Raw genomic sequence first — 14971 nt, 5'->3', positions numbered from 1 at the left:
CCTTTGTCTTCTTTCACTTAGAATAATGCTTCTCACATATGATCATTTTTCCATTGGATACTGGACATTGTATTTAATGGATGCAACCTGTTCCTTGAGAGGACTTATGGGATTCTGCACTACCCATGCTGCACAACTCCTAGCAGTATTTTGTTAGTCTTTTTTTTTTTTTAATTTTTTAGTGTTTATTTATTTTTGAGAGAGAGACAGAGAACAGGTGGAGGAGTGGCAGAGAGAGAGGAAGACACAGAATCTGAAGCAGGCTCCAGGCTCTGAGCTGTCAGCACAGAGCCCGATGCAGGTCTCGAACTCACAAACTGCGAGATCATTACCTGAGCCGAAGTCAGATGCTTTACTGACTGAGCCACCCACAGTACTTTATTAGTCTTAGCAAAGGTTATTATGGGATACTTTTTGGGCTTTAGGGCTTTGTTGGGAGCTCTGGAGTACATGCTTTTTATCATACTACATTTTTATCCTCTAACATGTTTGGGCTGAAAGAATGTTCCAAAGACCATCGTTGCTTGCTTACCACTGTAAAGTATCTTAAAAAACAAACAAAATATTGTCTTTAGTTTATTAAGGAGTTGGCAACTGGTAGGGTCCTATCTTTGTAGATAGTATAAATGAGGTATAGATCATATAAATCAAGTTGTTTAAGCAGCCTATTATAAGTTTGTATTATTGCTCTTCCCTTCTCTTGGATGCTATAACCACAAGAGTTGATTCTTCTTGAAATATATATTTAAACTGTTTTGCTCATTGGAAACTTAGTTTGTTTTTCCAAACTATTCTTCCAGTTTTTTTTTTATACCTCCAAATCAGATACCATTTCATTGGGAGTTCATTGATTTACCTGTCACAGAAACCCTAATGTGTTACTTGTGGACAGGAGTTGGTATGGGGGAAATAAGTTGTAAAATGGTTGTCCTTACCAATATCCATAGCTTGGAGTGTGAAATAAGTGATTGTCTTCTCAGTCTGGTCTTTCTATTTGTATAGGGTTTTTACATTAGAGCTCAACTGTGAGTATTAATTTGGAATCCAGGCTGAATGTTGATGTTTAATTTTAAAACAATAGAGTTAGAGAACAATTGGAAGAATCTACAGGTGAATACGAAGTTAAAAGTGAATCCATATGGTTTAACTCAGGTTGTGCTTGACTGTTAGAATTCCTTTTTGGGGAAGAAGTTTGTTACTTGTGACTAGAACTGTTAGGTTTAGGTCAGAAGGCCCAAGAGAATGATACAGTTTTTTTAAACCTTTTTTTTTGACGGTTGCTTATTTGGGGTGGGGGGAGGGGGGATGAGTGGGAGAGGGGCAGAGAGAAGGGGAGATAGAGAATCCAAGCTCCACATTGTCAGTGCCCAGCCTGATGTGGGACTCAAAAATTCACAAACTGAGATCATGACCTGAGCCGAAATCAAGAGTCAGATGCCCAACTGACTGAGCCACCCAGGTACCCTGGAAATGAGACAGTTTTTAAAGCTGTGTAACCATTGACTTTTCATGAAAACACCCCCAGTCAGCTCTCTAGATCTCTTGGGACTGTGATTCCCCCTTTTCAGCTAGCAGGCTGCAGAGATAGTGGAAAAGGAAGATTCGTTGAACTAACATGGTGACTAGAGTCAGTATTGTTTAAATGAGTAATAGGGATAAAAAGAATGGTTACTATTTACTGAAATTTACTGTGTCAAGTATACTAACAAGTTTTTTTCTCCCTTTTTTTCTTTTCTTTTCTTTTTTTTTCTTTTCTTTTCTTTTCTTTTCTTTCTTTCTTTTTTTACTGTTTGCTGAGTATGTCTTACATACTTCATTTTTATTTTATTTTTATTTTTAAATTTACATCCAAGTTAGTTAGCATGTAGTGCAATAATGATTTCAGGAGCGGATTCCAGTGATGCATCCCCTATGTATAACATCCAGTGCTCAACCCAACAAGTGTTTTCTTTAATGTCCCTTACCCATTTAGCCCATCCCCCCACCCACAACCCCTGCAGCAACCCTCAGTTTGACCTCTGTATTTAAGAGTCTCTTATGTTTTGTCCCCCTCCTTGTTTTTATATTCTTCTTGCTTCCCTTCCCTTATGTTCATCTGTTTTGTATCTTAAAGACTTCATATGAGTGAAGTCATGATATTTGTCTTTGTATGACTGACTAATTTTGCTTAGTATAATACCCTCCAGTTCCATCCATGTAGTTGCAAATGGCAAGATTCATTCTTTCTGATTGCCGAGTAATATTCCGTTGTGTATATATACCACATCTTCTTTATCCATTCATCTGTCTATGGACACTTGGGCTCTTTCCTTACTTGGGCTATTGTTGATAGTGATGCTATAAACATTGGGGTGCATGTGCCCCTTCGAAACAGCACACCTGTATCCCTTGGATAAATACCTAGTAGTGCGATTGCTGGGTTGTAGGTTAGTTCTATTTTTAGTTTTTTGAGGAATCTCCATACTGTTTTCCAGAGTGGCTGCACCAGTTTGCATTCCCACCAGCAGTGCAAAAAAGATTCTCTTTCTCTGCGTCCTTGCCAACATCTGTTATTGCCTGAGTTGTTAATTTTAGCCATTCTGACTGGTGTGAGGTGGTATTTCATTGTGGTTTTGATTTGTATTTCCCTGATGATGAATGATGTTGAACATTTTTTTCATGTGTCTTTTAGCCATTTGGATGTCTTCTTTGGAGAAGTGTCTATTCATGTCTTTTGCCCATTTCTTCACTGGATTATTTGTTTTTAGGTATTGAGTTTGGTAAGTTCTTTATAGATTTTTGATACTAACCCTTTATCTTATATGTCATTTGCAAATATCTTCTCCCATTCTGTCAGTTGCCTTTTAGTTTTGCTTATTGTTTCCTTCGCTGTGCAGAAGCTTTTTATTTTGATGAGGTCCTAGTAGTTCATTTTGCTTTTGTTTCCCTTGCCTCCAGGGATGTGTTGAGTAAGAAGTTGCTGCAGCCAAGATCAAAGAGGTTTTTGCCTACTTTCTCCTCGAGGATTTTGATGGCTTCCTGTCTTACATTTAGGTCTTTCACCCATTTTGAGTTTATTTTTGTGTATAGCATAAGAAAGTGGTCCAGGTTCATTTTTCTGCATGTTACCGTCCAGTTTTCCCAGCACCATTAACTGAAGAAACTGTCTTTATTCCATTGGATATTCTTTCCTGCTTTGTCAAAGATTAGTTGACCATATGTTTGTGGGTCCATTTCTGGGCTCTGTGTTCTGTTCCATTGATCTGAGTGTTTTTGTGCCAGTACCATACTGTCTTGATGATTACAGCTTTGTAATACATCTTGAAGTCCGGGATTGTGATGCCTCCAGCTTTGGTTTTCTTTTTCAGGATTGCTTTGGCTGTTCGGAATCTTTTCTGGTTCCATACAAATTTTAGGATTGTTTGTTCTAGCTCTGTGAAGAATGCTGCTGCTATTTTGATAGGGATTGCATTGACTATGTAGATTGCTTTGGGTAGTATCAACATTTTAACAATATTTGTTCTTCCAATCCATGAGCATGGACTATTTTTACTTTTTTTGTGTGTTCTTCAAGTTCTTTCATAAGCTTTGTATAGTTTTCATTGTGTAGATTTTTCACCTCTTTGGTTAGGTTTATTCCTAGGTATTTTATGGTTTTTGGTGCCAACAAGTTTTTTTTTTTTAAATTGAAGTAAAATTCACATAACATAAAACAAACTATTAATTTGAAGTGCACAATTCAGTGGCATTTAATATATTCTTTTTTTTTTTTAAAGTAGGCTCCATGCCCAATGTGGGGCCTGTGCTCGCAACCCTGAGATCAAGAGTCAGATGCTCTGCTGACTGAGCCACCCAGGCACCCCTAGTATATTCTTATTGTGTAATCATCACCTCTATCAAGTTCCAAGAAAATTTCATCACCCTAAATAGAAACCCTGTATCTATTAATCAGTTGTTCTCTGTTCCCTCCCACTTCTCCCTCGCCCCTGACAACCACTAATGTGCTTTCTCTCTAGGAATTTACATTTTCAGAATATTTCAGTATACATGGAATGATACAATATGTGACGTTTTGTGTTTGGCTTCTTTCACTTATCATATTTTCCATTTTATAGTATGTATGGGCATTTAATTCTTTTTTATGGCTGAGTAATATTTCATTATGTGACTATTAACACTTTTTGTTCATCCATTTATCAGTTGATGGACAGACACTTAGGTTGCTTCTACCTTTTGACTATAGCTAAGTTATTTGGGCATTATCCTTTTGGTTTCCCGTAATGATCCAGTGAGGGCAGCCATTGTAGGAAACAGTATGGAGTTTCTTCAAAACATTTTAAGATAGGGGGCGCCTGGGTGGCTCAGTCAGTTAAGCATCCGACTCTTGGTTTCGGCTCATATCATGACCTCACATTTTGCGAGTTTGAGCCCTGCATTGGGCTCTGTGCTGACAACCCAGAGTCTGCTTGGTATTTTCTCTCTCCTTCTTCCTCTTTGCTCCTCCCCTGCTCTCTCTCTCTCTCTCTCAAAATAAAATAAACAAACTTAAAAAAATTAAATTTATAACTACTGTATGATCCAACAATTCCTCTTTTGGATATGTATGAAAAGGAATCATTGTTTAGAAGAGATCTCTCCACTCTCATGTTCATTGAAGCATTATTCACAGTAGCCAAGATATAGAAACAATCTAAGTGTCCATTGACATTTGAATGGATAAAGCAAATGTGTACCTGTGAAGACAATGGAATTTCAGCCATAAGAAGGAAATTCTACCATTTGTAACAACACAGATGAATCTTGAATTGTTACACTAAGTGAAATAAGTCAGACAGAGAAAGACAAATACTAGATGATCTCACATGTGGAATCTAAAAAAACTGAACATACAGATACTGAGAACAGATTTTAGTGGTGGTTCACAGACATGGTGGGTAAGGAAAATGAGTTAAGGTGCTCAAAAGGTACAAACTTAAAAGTTCTAAGAAGAATAAGTTTTGGAGATGTACTGTACAGTATGGTGGCTATAGTTAATATTGTATATGTGAAGGTTGCTAAGAGAGTAGATTTTAAAAGTTTTTATCATATCCAAAAAACTGTATCATTGTCATTTATGATATATCATTTATGATTATGATATGATAAAATTTATGAAATTATAACTGTATCATTAAAATCATTTATCATTACAAAAAACTGTAACTGTATGAAGTGATGGATATTAACTAAACTTATTGTGGTAATCATTTCACAGTATATACATGAATTAAATTCTTACTCTGATACCTTGAACTTATACAATGTTACATGTCAGTTATATCTCAATAAAGCTGGAAAAAAAGAATCCAGTGAGGAAGATAATAATAGCATCCTAATTGTACAGACAGGGAAACTGAGGAACTGAGAGATTACACGACTGTTCAAAGCTACATGAGTGTTGAAGTTGTGTTTAGAATCCATGTCTCAGTAAGACTCAGCAAGTTATTAACAACTGCTATTCTCTCTTGTTTTGCTGGCCATGTGGACAAGGTGAGGGTGGCTTTAAATATTTCAAACAATTAGATCTTTGGTCTAAAACTTAGCTTTGCTATTTAATACCAGTGAAAAGGTGTGTGTTCATTCAGAGTGGTAAAGGAGAGAGGAAAGTTGGTGCTCAAGTAAGCTTGTGTGTCAAGCATCTGTAAGAGGGCATTGGATAAGGTTTATACAAAAATCCCATAGCATACTTCATGTCTTGTAGTCTGCCTCTCAAATATTCTTACCAAAATATCCCTGTAGGAGAAAAGAGTAAAACCTCACTACCCCACAACACTCATGCAGATTTTGTGTCTTGCTCCCCTACCTAATATGTTTATTTTTATGTAAGAATAAGCCAGGTGACCTAATGTGACAAAAGTAGTTGCTGCAGAAAGATGTGGCAGGTTTATTCTGTGTGTTCTACACCTGGCATATTAGCTGGTGAAGATGGGTGTGAGGCGTGGCAGTGGGATGCTAGCTGCTGTTTCCACTCTTAGATCATTGAAGGGTCAGTGTAGAAGTTTTTTCTTGTTGGAACTTCTTAATTTCCAATATCATGAAAAGAGTGTGACTGGTAAACTAGAAAATTTTATGGAATGTTATAGTAGTGACATTAAAATATAACTTTTAGGGGCGCCTGGGTGGCGCAGTCGGTTAAGCGTCCGACTTCAGCCAGGTCACGATCTCGCGGTCCGTGAGTTCGAGCCCCGCGTCGGGCTCTGGGCTGATGGCTCAGAGCCTGGAGCCATTTTCCGATTCTGTGTCTCCCTCTCTCTCTGCCCCTCCCCCCCGTTCATGCCCTGTCTCTCTCTGTCCCAAAAATAAATAAACGTTGAAAAAAATATATATATAACTTTTAGAGACCACTTCTTCCAAATAAATTATTCAGAACTTTAACATCAAGAAAGCAAATACTAGAGTAGAAAAAAAATGCTTCTGAAAGGCATATTTTAAAGAACTTATTTGCAAAAATTTTAACACTTTTTTCTTTTCTTTGTGACTCTTGGAAAACTCAACTTGTCTTAAGTTGAATTTTTTACCCTAATGTTATCTTTTATATCAGAGAGTTTTTTTTATGTAGGTGATTCCAAAGCATTTTTTAAACTAATTATGAAAGATAGTAGCATTTCTTCAGCCAGCATTGCTCTGAGTTTTTAAAAATACCATTTTGTATCTATAAGTATTCTGATTATATTGGCTTGCTTATATGTTACATAACATACTTTTCATACACTGTGGAATAAGCTATGTACTGCTGTAGATATTTTGAGGTAAAATTCATTTTGAGTTACATGCTTTGAACATAAATTGTGCCGTTTACAAGGTGTTTTTCAGTGATGTAAAATATAATTTTGATAGCCTGTTGTAAATATAAATTCTAAACCAATTCAAGTTTTTTAATATACTGTAAATTACCTTCCTCCCGTGGTTTTCCAATTTAAATTAACTTATGACCAGTTACCACATTGTTCAGGCCCTGATTATAAATCCATATCAAAAGAAAATTAAATAGGGGCGCCTGGGTGGCTCAGTCGGTTAAGCGGCCGACTTTGGCTCAGGTCACGATCTCGCGGTCCGTGAGTTCGAGCCCCGCGTCGGGCTGTGTGCTGACAGCTCAGAGCCTGGAGCCTGTTTCAGATTCTGTGTCTCCCTCTTTCTGACCCTCCCCTGTTCATGCTCTGTCTCTCTCTGTCTCAAAATAAATAAAAACGTTAAAAAAATTGAAAAAAAATTAAATAGACTCCTCTTTCTTCATTGATTTTAATTTAAAACTCAATTCATTTAGGATGCACAAAGTTACAGATTTGAAAAGTTTGCTAAATCCACTTGAATTGTAATATTAAAATGTTTCCATGGGTTGTGCGTTTGGGGACGACTTTGCTGTGCTTTACTGTCGGTGGTGTAAGACTCAGGACTTCATATTGTGTAAATATGGCCATTACACTAGTGTGGTATTTTCTCTTCATTCACTGGAGTCTGCATTTTTTCGTTGGGTTGCTTATTTGGTATAAAGTTTTATTTTCTACTTATGTATAATAAGTATTAACCATAAACAAAGGGCTGCATCAAATGACCATATAGGGCAAAATTATTCTTTTTATTCTCATTGGTATTATAGGGAATAGTAATAGTTCTGCTGTTTCCTTTGGCATATACTTTTTAATATTTCCAACTACTTAAAAAATTCAAGTGCAGACGTTTAAGCAGTACATGCTGCCTTTTTGCAGATGGTTCCTTATAACCTAATGACTATTTCTTGGCTGGCTGGTTTATTTCCTTCTGATGAGCACATACTACATGGTAGCATCAATAAAGTCTTATTTACTTTAAAAATATTCTTGTGAGATACTTCCATGAGGTTAAAATGGTTCATGGAGTTAATGAGTACTGGTAATACTTTTGTCAGATTCGTCACATGCTTGACCTATTTGTGTGTTGAAGCACAGAGTTAGATAACTGGCATTTCCAGTGGCTTTCTCTTCATTTTGGTAGTGGAGGAGTTACACAGCATCTTTGCTTCTTCCCGCTTTACTCATGTGCAACCCTTGTTTTCCTGGTGAGTTCTGTTTTCTGTCTGGGTTCTCTGTCTCGGATTCTTCTCTGTCTTTCCATGTGTGCCTTTCCCTTCTTGCTTTCCCACTCTCTTTGGCATGGTTGTGTTTCCCTATGACTGAGGAAGGTGAAGAGCCACGGTCATGCATGCTCATTTTCCTCTAGCTTAGCATAGCTGAATTCATGAGAGTCTGCCTCAGCACTGCAGGGATGGAGTCAGTGGTAGAAAAAAACGACTCTGTTTTGGTCTGTAATATACTGTTGAGTGAAAGGGTTGCTGCATGTTAACCTTCCTCACTTAAGGGACTCCTCAAAACATTGCTCCCACACAGGCTGGTGGAGCAGGTGTCCAAGCATTTGACTGGTGCTGGCCAGGAAGTTGGTTCAGGAAATTGATAGCAGCTAACCTTTTTTTTTTTTTTTTTTTTTTTTAGTTTTAATTTAAATTCCAGTTAATGTACAGTGTAATATTAGTTTCAGGTGTACAGTATTGTGATCCAACACTTTCACCCAGTGCTCCTAACAACAAGCGCCCTCCTTAATCCCCCTCATCTATTTCATGCATGTCCCCACCCACCTCCCCTCTGGTAGCCATCAGTTTGTTCTCCATAGTTAAAAGTCTGTTTCTTGGTTTGCCTCTCTCTCTCTCTTTTTTCCCTTTGCTTTTTGTTTTCTTTCTTAGATTCCAGATATGAGTTAAATTTCCCCAAAGAACACAAAAATACCAATTTAAAGGGATCCGTGCACCCCAGTGCTTATAGCAGCATTATCTACACTAGCAGTTAACTGTTTTAAATTGATCAAAAAGAAACACAGAAAGGTGGGAAACTGCTGTGTTTCTGTTCTTTGCCAGGCATTGGGACAAGTGTATCTGGAATGATCACTTCTAGGAGCCTTTTTAAAATGAGAGATTTCTTTATGAAAATGCATATTTACCTTCCTAATCAGCTTTATTACTTTGCACATTCATCAGTTACAAGGCAGATTGAATTAAAATGTGTTCATTTAAATTTGTAAGGCTTGGGGCGCCTGAGTGGCTCAGTCAGTTGAGCATTGGACTTCGGCTCAGGTCGTGGTCTCCCAGTCTGAGTTCGAGCCCTGCGTCGGGCTCTGTGCTGACAGCTCAGAGCCTGGAGCCTGTTTCAGATTCTGTGTCTCCCTCTCTCTCTCTGCCCCTCCCCCGCTCATGCTCTGTCTCTCTGTCAAAAAATAAATAAATAAACACTAAAAAAATAAAAAAAAATTTGTAAGGCTTAGTAATCTTATATGTTATGAAAATAATTTTGGGAGCTCTTTTTGTAAGAATGTCTATCTTTAGTGATATACATATGTATTCCTTAGTTTTTAAGAATTCTGACTCTAATTTTTAGAACCAGAGGTTTTTTTTGATGGTCAAGTTAGTCTCTATTTGCATAAAGCTGTCATTCTGTGAGAATACTAGAACGTAAGGTTTACAAAACCTGTCTGAAATTTTATCATAATTGACACGTTACTACTTGTATTTATTATTTCCATTTAGGTTTTTTCCCAAGCAGTTCTCAAGGGTGTGATGCATTTCTTCGCCACAAGATGACACTGATATCTCCCTCAGTACTGAAGAAGTATGGTATTCCCTTTGACAAGGTATATTAGTATTACTCTTTAACATTTCACTTCGTGTGTGTAGTATTTATATTTAAGACAAGTGTAACACAAGCTAATATATCCTTGACTTCAAATATGAATTTTAGGATGTGGGTAAGAAAATTCAGATTTATGTTTTATAACCTGGCAATTATTTGTCTAAATACTAATTTGAAGTTACTTTTATTTCAGGATACATTTACTAGAGATTTCATGCTGGTTATAGTTCACTTATAACAATACTGAAAATAAAATGCAGAACGTTCAACAAAATGAGATGTAGCACTTATACACTGAAGTCTTTTATAACATAAAACATAACATAATTTATATATATGTGATCAATATGTGATTATGAATAACAATTTATATATATGTGATCAATTTTTTTTTTCAACGTTTATTTATTTTTGGGACAGAGAGAGACAGAGCATGAACGGGGGAGGGGCAGAGAGAGAGGGAGACACAGAATCAGAAACAGGCTCCAGGCTCTGAGCCATCAGCCCAGAGCCTGACGCGGGGCTCAAACTCATGGACCGCGAGATCGTGACCTGGTTGAAGTCGGACGCTTAACCGACTGCGCCACCCAGGCGCCCCTGTGATCAATTTTTTAAAAACAATTGTTAATAGAAGTTTGGTTAGAGTCAATGATTATGACACCAGTATGTTGCTTCTAAACACATTCAGACATAGTACAATGAAAATTTCATTATGGATAAAATTGCCTGATGACTTAATCAGATATTGCTTCTTTGGAGTATTTCTAAAGATTAAGTTCTGTAAGACTCAGTACATGCTAGATTCTTCTATTTTTGTGTCCATGGGTAGTTATTGGGTCAGAATTATTACAGAGCATGAGAACTTTTATGTGAAGAAGCTAAAATGAAGGAAAAAAACCAAAAACAAAAAACTTTTGACCAGATAAATAAAAGCTCCCTCTCAGAGGAGGATTTAGTAATTAGCTCCTTATAGAAACATTAATAAATAGCTATACCCTCTTCATCTTCTTTTTTTCTTCATTTTTAATTTGACTTTTATTCCTATAATCTTTGCTGTTTTTCACCTCAGAAGTTTTTCACTTGTGACTAAATCTTTACCTCTTATTAATCTCAGGCCCTTAAAGTGCATTCCACCCCTCAATCCCCAGCTTTGTTCAAAGTGGAATTTTTGCAAGGACCAGGAATCATTCTCCAGCCTGAGGGGAATCCATGCTCATGCACAAAGCATCTAGCTATATTCACGTATAAGATGAGACATATCTGTCTTGTGTGACAGAGATGCTGTAACCACTGTTTTACTCATATAGTCTTACCCATGACAAAAAGCATGCTTCTGACATGTGCACTGTGGCAGGTGTGCACAGATGTGGAGAGAGGCTGGTCTTGAACTGCAGTGCTGTCACAGTGCCCACTGTTACAGAGGGCGGGGGGTGTGTCCCTGAGATGGGCCACTGCTGCTGTGGCGCTCTGTCTCACTTGCAGATACCTCTGGGCACTGGGTTTTTTAGTCTCAGACACATCATCAGTGAGTGTTTCTTTTAGGTGGTTGGCATTAGCTTGATCAGACACTTTTATTTAAGTTGGAGTTTTAGAAGACAGAGGAGAATGAGTGAACTAGGGTCTCCCAAGGATAGAAAATCTTTTATGATTTTAGGGCTGGTGATAGATAATTGATCAAGCTGGTCTTTGGAGAAGGGATTATGTGAAGTAGTAGGATTGTGGGATTGGTTCATTTCCCCAGGATGGAGGCCTTGGAACTCATAGCTCCTTTCTAAGCTTTGGGGAGAAGGAGGCAGGTGCCCTCCACCCCTTTCTGGGCTGTGGCTTCTTAATACTCCTTGGTAAATCACCAGATGGCTCTCCTCTGCTCTCTTGAGGGTGGGACATTTTGTGGCTTCTGAAGACACCAGTGCCTCATCATCTGATTGGCAATTGCAGTTTTTCATATGAAATACTGCCACTTCCCTTTCTACATTGATGAAGGATGTGTGATAACTCTGTGCTCCTCAAGAAACATATTCTCTGATAATGGTAATGTAACGTGGGACAGAGTAGTGTAGGCTTCCAAATTAAACTTCACAAATTTATTCCTGATTCTGTCACCTGGGAAAATTATGTAATTTTTCTAAGCCTCAGTTTCTTTAGCTGGAAAATGATGATAACAATAGTACCTACTTAATAGGGCTGTTACGAGGATGAAAAGAGATGACCTCTAAGAAGGGTTTTGCATAATATATGTTATACAGAACATATTCTTTCTCCTTACTTCGACCCTCTTTTTAGGCAGTTCTTTCACATTTGGAGAAACATTATTTTCCTCCTTCTTTCGATGTATTTGCACATAATCATATATATATATGTACATATATATATGAAAAAGTATTTAATAAACATAATGTATGCTTTTAGATCATGTGCACTTTTCAACTTCCTTCATTATATGGAATTGTGGTGATTGTTTAGTTTTATAATAAAAGGGACTTATTCTTTTCTGTTACTCTATTTTCTGACCTGTATATTACACCAAAGGCAGTTAATTAGCCTTATATTTTGGTAAACTGGGACTGACCTGTTTCTAGAAATTATACAGAAGCATAAAATTTAGAGTCCCATTCAATAGGAACAGGTGCTCTTTTTCAACATGGCAAGAGCAAGATTTTCTAGGTAGAGTAGAAAAAGATTGTAGGTGGCATTCAGTGGAGCAGTGAAGATAGTCTCCTTATTCCAAAGGCAGCAGCTGCACCCTCTTCCCCCATCTATGTAGGGTTATAAACAGGTGATCAGGGTGAGTTTTGTTTTATCACAAAGTACAGGGAAGTGCCTAGTTTCCAAGCACAATTATAATTAATGAAATTCAGTGAGACCAGGAAAGGAGAGAACCAGGCTGTGTTCTCATGTGGCTCAAAATGATGGAACCGGAACCATGTTGAACACTGATAGCCATTCTCTGCCTGCCAGGTGGCAACTGAGTTGCTGCTCATTGCGATAGAACACCTGCTGGGCTGTCATGGGGGAGAAGATGATGAGATAAATTTCAGGATTGTTGGGAAAGAAAATACTTTTACAACATTTTAGCATCCCTAAAATGGCAACCGAGTTGCATTGTATACAACTGTTATTTATTTATACAGTATGCCTCCTGAATGTTTATATACATGTACATACCCACATATTTCTCAATATTTTAGGACTGAAAATTAACCATGGATAATAAATTTGATAGTCCATAATAGTATAGGTAAATTAAAAAAAAAAACACCAAAAAATTTTGTTTTACTATTTTTTCTATAGCTCATGGTGTATTTTGTGTGTTTTGGTAATTAGAGAAAGCCATGTCTTTAGCCTAATAAATAGGAGTGGAATAAGTATATTTTTCATGTTAGTCTTTAATCTCTGACTGGTTTATTCAAGTTACTTTAATTATATTTGAAGATGCACTTACACATACATATTTGAATAATTCTTTGATAGAAATTTTACTATTAAATGGAACACAGTTAATTAAATGTTTTCTGAATATTATGGAAGAATAATTTGGTGAATACCACCAACTCTTTAGCAATAGAATTAATAGTAAAGCCTGTTGAGCATGCATTATTGAAGTTTTTTTTTTAGCTCTAACAAACATCAGTCAAAATATGTCCTGTGAAATAACTCCAGTAACATGATTTTTTAAAGTATTAAAAATATGCACATTGATTGCTAATATGAACAAATTTACTTGGATAACTTAAAGACAGCTTCAAATAAAATAAAATATCTTTGATTATGGATTGAATGAGGGAATTACATTGCCAGAAGGTCACACCCTGTTTAGAAAAGTCTTTAAAGTTTTCTGAAAAACTACTGAAGGATTGGATAAAGATCTGGGGGAACTTCTTTTATACTAGATAGCTCTGATATCATGGCATTTTTTTCTTTTTTTAAAATAGGAAATATATTTTAATTGTCTTTGCAATTTGGAAAGTCTGATAATTGAAAATATTATATGTTTTGTACCCTGCAGATCACTCAGGAGGCTGGAGAATTTATGATTACTTTTCCATATGGCTACCATGCTGGTTTTAATCATGGTTTCAACTGTGCAGAATCTACAAATTTTGCTACAGTCAGATGGATTGACTATGGGAAGGTTGCTAAATTGGTAAGTTATGCCTCAAAAATAAGGCATAAATTAAATGTGTATTCTGGTTATTGTGGTGGGAAATCTAAGATCATATGCAGCACTTTTTTTCCCTTCATTGATACTGTGTGCCTCGCACCATGGTAATTTATTTTCAGATTAGATATATTTGTTTTACATGGCATGTGTTATCATTTGTAGCTATAGTTTTCTGTTTTGAGATTTTTGTGGAGAAGTTTACTTTGAGAGGTAATTTTATGCAACTGATGTTTGCTTCCTTTCTTAAAGCCACCAATTATTTTTTTGTGAGATTTCCCAGTGGCTCCCTGTGGCTCCATGTTAGGTGAAGACTTGGCTCTTTACCTAACATGGACTAAATATGGAATTTATTTATTTATTTTTTTTTATTTTTATTTATTTTTTTTTTAATTTTTTTTTTCAATGTTTATTTATTTTGGGACAGAGAGAGACAGAGCATGAACGGGGGAGGGGCAGAGAGAGAGGGAGACACAGAATCAGAAACAGGCTCCAGGCTCTGAGCCATCAGCCCAGAGCCCGACGCGGGGCTCGAACTCACGGACCGCGAGATCGTGACCTGGCTGAAGTCGGACGCTTAACCGACTGCGCCACCCAGGCGCCCCTAAATATGGAATTTAGTTCCATGGCTTAGAAAACAACTACTTGTAGATGAAAATGTCTGTAAAAATTATAGTAAGAGGTTGAGGGAGGGTGGTAAGAAATGATTAAAACTTCCCTTAGTGCAGAAATAAATTTCTTGAAAGTAATGCAGAATATACTTTAATAAGAAATGTATCTTTATGTTGCATTTGTACAAAATTTTGCATTTCCTGCTCAGTATATTTAATTTAGTTCACATACTGTGTATTTTCATTCACAAGAAACAACTTCCATTAAATTTAATTAATTTCCCCCTGTGGTGTTAAATAGAGGACATCTTCAAAGAGATGGTGGCTTACATTAAGTTGCTTTCTTTCCTATGGCTTTGAAGGCAAGGGTATAGGCTGGCAGAGGGCAGCTATGAATGAAACTGTGTATTTTATGGAGTGTGTAAAATTGACACAGATTTAGTGGAAAATGACATAACAGCTTATGTGGCTGTATCTTGGCCACTGCATGGTATAAGTGAGTGTTTTTCATTCCACATTGATAAAGCTTG

General features: G+C 36.9%; 1 protein-coding gene across 16 annotated transcripts in view; it reads left to right on the top strand.

Moving 5' to 3' along the window:
* KDM4C (lysine demethylase 4C) overlaps positions 1 to 14971 on the top strand; it is a 444753-nt gene that overhangs the window by 114146 nt on the left and 315636 nt on the right. For 15 of the 16 annotated variants that reach the window (XM_047829319.1, XM_047829318.1, XM_047829309.1 and 12 more), the window contains 2 exons: positions 9569 to 9672; positions 13678 to 13815. In XM_047829319.1, the coding sequence (XP_047685275.1) occupies positions 9569 to 9672; positions 13678 to 13815 (242 nt within the window). Of the gene's footprint in view, positions 1 to 9568; positions 9673 to 13677; positions 13816 to 14971 lie in introns of those variants that run through there. The other variant, XR_007146147.1, reaches the window with a different exon arrangement.

The sequence above is a fragment of the Prionailurus viverrinus genome, chromosome D4 (genome assembly GCF_022837055.1).
Source record: "Prionailurus viverrinus isolate Anna chromosome D4, UM_Priviv_1.0, whole genome shotgun sequence".
NCBI lineage: Eukaryota > Metazoa > Chordata > Mammalia > Carnivora > Felidae > Prionailurus > Prionailurus viverrinus.
Note: the sequence above shows the minus strand (reverse complement) of the source record. Positions and strands in the feature narration are given on the sequence as shown.